Genomic DNA, 4,238 nt, shown 5'->3' with positions numbered 1-4,238 from the left:
AGTCAAAAAGTGCTGATAGCAGGACTCTAAGACTTTAATGGACCTTTTAAATGTGCAGCCCAGCATTCTAAGATGAGAAAACTGAAGTTCAGAGTGTAAAATAAGATTACACACAAAAAAGAGCACAATATTTCTACACTATTGAGGCATCAGCTACCCCAGCCCAGCTATGATATAGAACTATTCCCTCAGACTAAGAACCCATGAAAGAGACTGGTAAGTGATTTTACATTATCAACTGCTCTAGTAAAGTAAAATCTAATATTATAAGAACGAATCTTTCTTGGGTTTTTGTACTGAGTAACAAATAGTGAGGGCAAACATCTTTTTTTTTTTTTTTTTTTTTTTTTTGTTTTTTTTGTTTTTTTTTTTTTTTATTATACTTTAGGGTTTTAGGGTACATGTGCACAATGTGCAGGTTTGTTACATATGTATCCATGTGCCATGTTGATTTCCTGCACCCATTAATTCGTCATTTAGCCTTAGGTGTATCTCCTAATACTGTCCCTCCCCCCTCCCCCCACCCCACAACAGTCCCCGGAGCGTGAAGTTCCCCTTCCTGTGTCCATGAGTTCTCATTGTTCAATTCCCACCTATGAGTGAGAACATGCGGTGTTTGGTTTTTTGTCCTTGCGATAGTTTACTGAGAATGATGTTTTCCAGTTTCATCCATGTCCCTACCATCTTATTGGAAAAGATTCTCGGGAATTAATAAGACAAGTGCACAAAAAATTTAGGTGGAAGAATATTTATTTGATCATTATTTATACAAGCAAGAAATGTAAACCATCTAAATTTTCAGCACTAAGCAACTGGCTAAATATATCACAGTCCCACTGATAGAATCAAACACTATACAATTCTCAAAAATGATTGTGAAGATTTCTAGGAATTGACATGGAAAGATGCTGAATTGTTTTAAAAAAAAAGGAAGAAAGAAAGAAAAGAGAAAGGAAAAGGAAAAAAGCTAATTGCAAAATAGTCTGCTAGTATGATTTATTTTAGATACACAGGTGTGTAATTTGAACTTTAAAATAGCCTAAAACTATATACACCAAAATGTCACTGTATCTCTAATAAGTTTAATTACGGATTATAATTTTCTTTTTTGCACTTGCATTTTTTAATTCTGTGCACTAAAAATGTCTTTCTTGTAATAACAAAAAGAAAAAATAAAATAAGAGTGCAAACTTTTTTATCTTGGAGGAAAGTGCAGGGGGAGGTTGGAAAAAGAAAAAGAGGTGGCCACGATCAGTAGCAAAGAGTGGAGGAGATGCTAACTTATCTATTAAGGATTTATTAAGGAGGCGCTAAGTGATATCTAGATAAATAAAGAACCAAGGTCAGAGTTAAAGCGTGGGTTGGTTTTTACCTAAAATGGGGAGGTCTCTGCAAAATAATCATTTCTCACATAGTGGGATAAAGAACAAACTAGATGATCTTGAAGTACAGTTTCAAGATGTCGGCTGACAAAGTAAATTAAGTGAGGCGAATTACCTCTGTGTTGCCTTCCTGTATATAATTTGTACCTCTCTGATGTTATCACACTATATATGGTGCTCTCAAACGATCAGCCGGATAGATGATATATATTAGATACTTCGTAGAACTTGTAGAAGGTAAGTTTTAGACACAAGGCATAATCTAAGGGCGAGACACTCATTATTTCTTTATGAGGTGTCATCTAAAATGATTAATAGGAACCATGAGCTGTTGTTCCTTTTAATAATCTCTGGATTGTTTTCACAGATCTATACATGCTAGGGAAAGACTTTAAGAATTCGGACACTCTGGATATCTACAAATGTAGAAAAAACGAAATCAACCTTTATTAAATGACAACCACCAAAGTGAAAGAAAGTTTGTTATAGAAAAGACTTCACGTTTCTAAAGGATTTGCCACTCAGGAACTGTAAACCAGAATAATAGAAGGGCATTCTGATTAAGTATACATCAGTACATTAGCACATTTTTAGCTGAGAAAATGAAGCCAAACGAATAGAAAAGATTAGAAATTTCATCTAATGAAAAGGAATAGAATTTTATAACTAGAAGGAAGTTTAGAGTTTTTTTATCCAGCCTTATTGCATCATTTTACAGAAAAAAACCAAACAAACATGTACCTAAATAGTATCTTGACTTTCCCAACGTGGCACAATAATTAACTTGCAGATAGAGGACTACATGCCAGGTCTACATCTCCCAATATAAGCCACTCTCTGCAACACATTCTTAACAGATATTTACAAAATTACCTAAGCTGATTTTCCTTTTCTCGTTTCTTCAGGGAAACCCTGCCCACCATATAGTAGTTGTCATGGGAAACTGGAGCACTGTGACTGAATTCACCCTAATTGCCTTCCCAGCTCTCCTGGAGATTCGAATATCTCTCTTCGTGGTTCTTGTGTTAACTAGCACATTAACAGCAACAGGAAACATCACCATCATCTCCCTGATATGGAATGATCATCGCCTGCAAACTCCAATGTACTTCTTCCTCAGTAATTTGTCCTTTCTGGATATCTTATACACCACTGTCATTACCCCAAAGTTGTTAGCCTGCCTCCTAGGAGAAAAGAAAACCATATCTTTTGCTGGTTGCATGATCCAAACATATTTCTACTTCTTTCTGGGGACAGTGGAGTTTATCCTCTTGGCGGTGATGTCCTTTGACCGCTACGTAGCTATCTGCGACCCACTGCACTACACGGTCATCATGAACAGCAGGGCCTGCCTTCTGCTGGTTCTGGGATGCTGGGTGGGAGCCTTCCTGTCTGTGTTGGTTCCAACCATTGTAGTGACAAGGCTACCTTACTGTAGGAAAGAAATTAATCATTTTTTCTGTGACATTGCCCCTCTTCTTCAGGTGGCCTGTATAAATACGCACCTCATTGAGAAGATAAACTTTCTCCTCTCTGCCCTTGCCATCCTGAGCTCCCTGGCATTCACTACTGGGTCCTACGTGTACATAATTTCTACCATCCTGCGTATCCCCTCCACCCAGGGCTGTCAGAAAGCTTTTTCTACCTGTGCTTCTCACATCACTGTTGTCTCCATTGCCTACGGAAGCAACATCTTTGTGTATGTGAGACCCAATCAGAACTCCTCACTGGATTGTGACAAGGTGGCCACTGTCCTCATCACAGTGGTGATCCCTCTCCTGAACCCTTTTATCTACAGCTTGAGGAATGAGAAGGTACAGGAAGTGTTGAGAGAGACAGTGAACAGAATCATGACCTTTATACAAAGGAAAACTTGACACTAAATACATTATTTTAATTTTTTTTTTAGTTCCAGGGTACATGTGCAGGATGTGCAGGTTTGTCACATAGTTAAACGTGTGCCATGGTGGTTTGCTGCACCTATCAATCCATCACCCAAGTATTAAGCCCAGCACGCATTAGTTCTTTTTCCTAATGCTCTCCCCAACCCCCAGCCCTCCCCTGATGGCACACATTTCTTATCTTCAACACATTCTTTCTGCATGACTATAGTGGTGTTTGGTGTGCCAGAAACTGAGACGGTGCCCCAGGATAAGCAATGACCATGCCAAACTGAGGGAAAATTCTGACCACGTCTGGGGGAAAATCCAATCCATGAAGTATCTTGCATATACCACGAAGGGAGGCTGGGTGCAGTGGCTCACACCTGTAATCCCAAAATTTTGGAAGGCCAAGATTGGAGGATTCATTGAGCCCTGGAAGTTGAGGCTGCAATGAGCTGTGATTGTGCCACTACACTCCAGCCTGGATGGTACAGTGAGACCTCGCTTTTTTGTTGTTTTGTTTTTGTTTTTGTTTTTAAATACCATGAAAGAAACCTAACAGGGATTCAGAGATCTCCAATTCTAGTCCTGGCTAAGTTCACTTATTTTCCACAGATTTTGACCATGCTACAACTTATCCAGTCCTCAATGTCTCTCTCCATTTTTAAATAAAATAATAGAAAATAAAATATCACTACTTTTAGTAAGGCATGTAGTTAAAAAATATTTTCTTATTAGGCACTCTTGAATATTTCTAGAGACTTGGTTTTAACCTCTATTGGCCAGATCAAGTAAAGATGATGTGAGAAGTGAGAGAAAAAGAGGTATGACTCAGGAAGATACCAAGCCTCTGGCTATACAGAGTGAAAAAGAAAGATATTTGATGAGAAAAGGAACACAGGGCCGGGCGCAGTGGCTCACACCTGTAATGCCAGCACTTTGGGAGGCTGACGCGGGCAGATCACTTGAGGTC

General features: G+C 38.8%; 1 protein-coding gene across 1 annotated transcript; it reads left to right on the top strand.

Annotated features, from left to right (window-relative positions):
- The first annotated feature begins 2,317 nt into the window (after positions 1-2,317).
- On the top strand, positions 2,318-3,259 carry LOC129478416 (olfactory receptor 6M1). The gene has a single exon (XM_055270010.1). It carries the CDS (start codon positions 2,318-2,320, stop codon positions 3,257-3,259), a length of 942 nt encoding a protein of 313 aa, XP_055125985.1.
- The last annotated feature ends 979 nt before the right edge of the window (positions 3,260-4,238 follow it).

Source organism: Symphalangus syndactylus, chromosome 3, assembly GCF_028878055.3.
Source record: "Symphalangus syndactylus isolate Jambi chromosome 3, NHGRI_mSymSyn1-v2.1_pri, whole genome shotgun sequence".
Lineage (NCBI taxonomy): Eukaryota > Metazoa > Chordata > Mammalia > Primates > Hylobatidae > Symphalangus > Symphalangus syndactylus.
Note: the sequence above shows the minus strand (reverse complement) of the source record. Positions and strands in the feature narration are given on the sequence as shown.

Bases quoted from the DNA above. Each gene is read 5' to 3' on its own strand.
- LOC129478416 (XM_055270010.1), top strand. From the start codon at position 2,318: ATGGGAAACTGGAGCACTGTGACTGAATTCACCCTAATTGCCTTCCCA.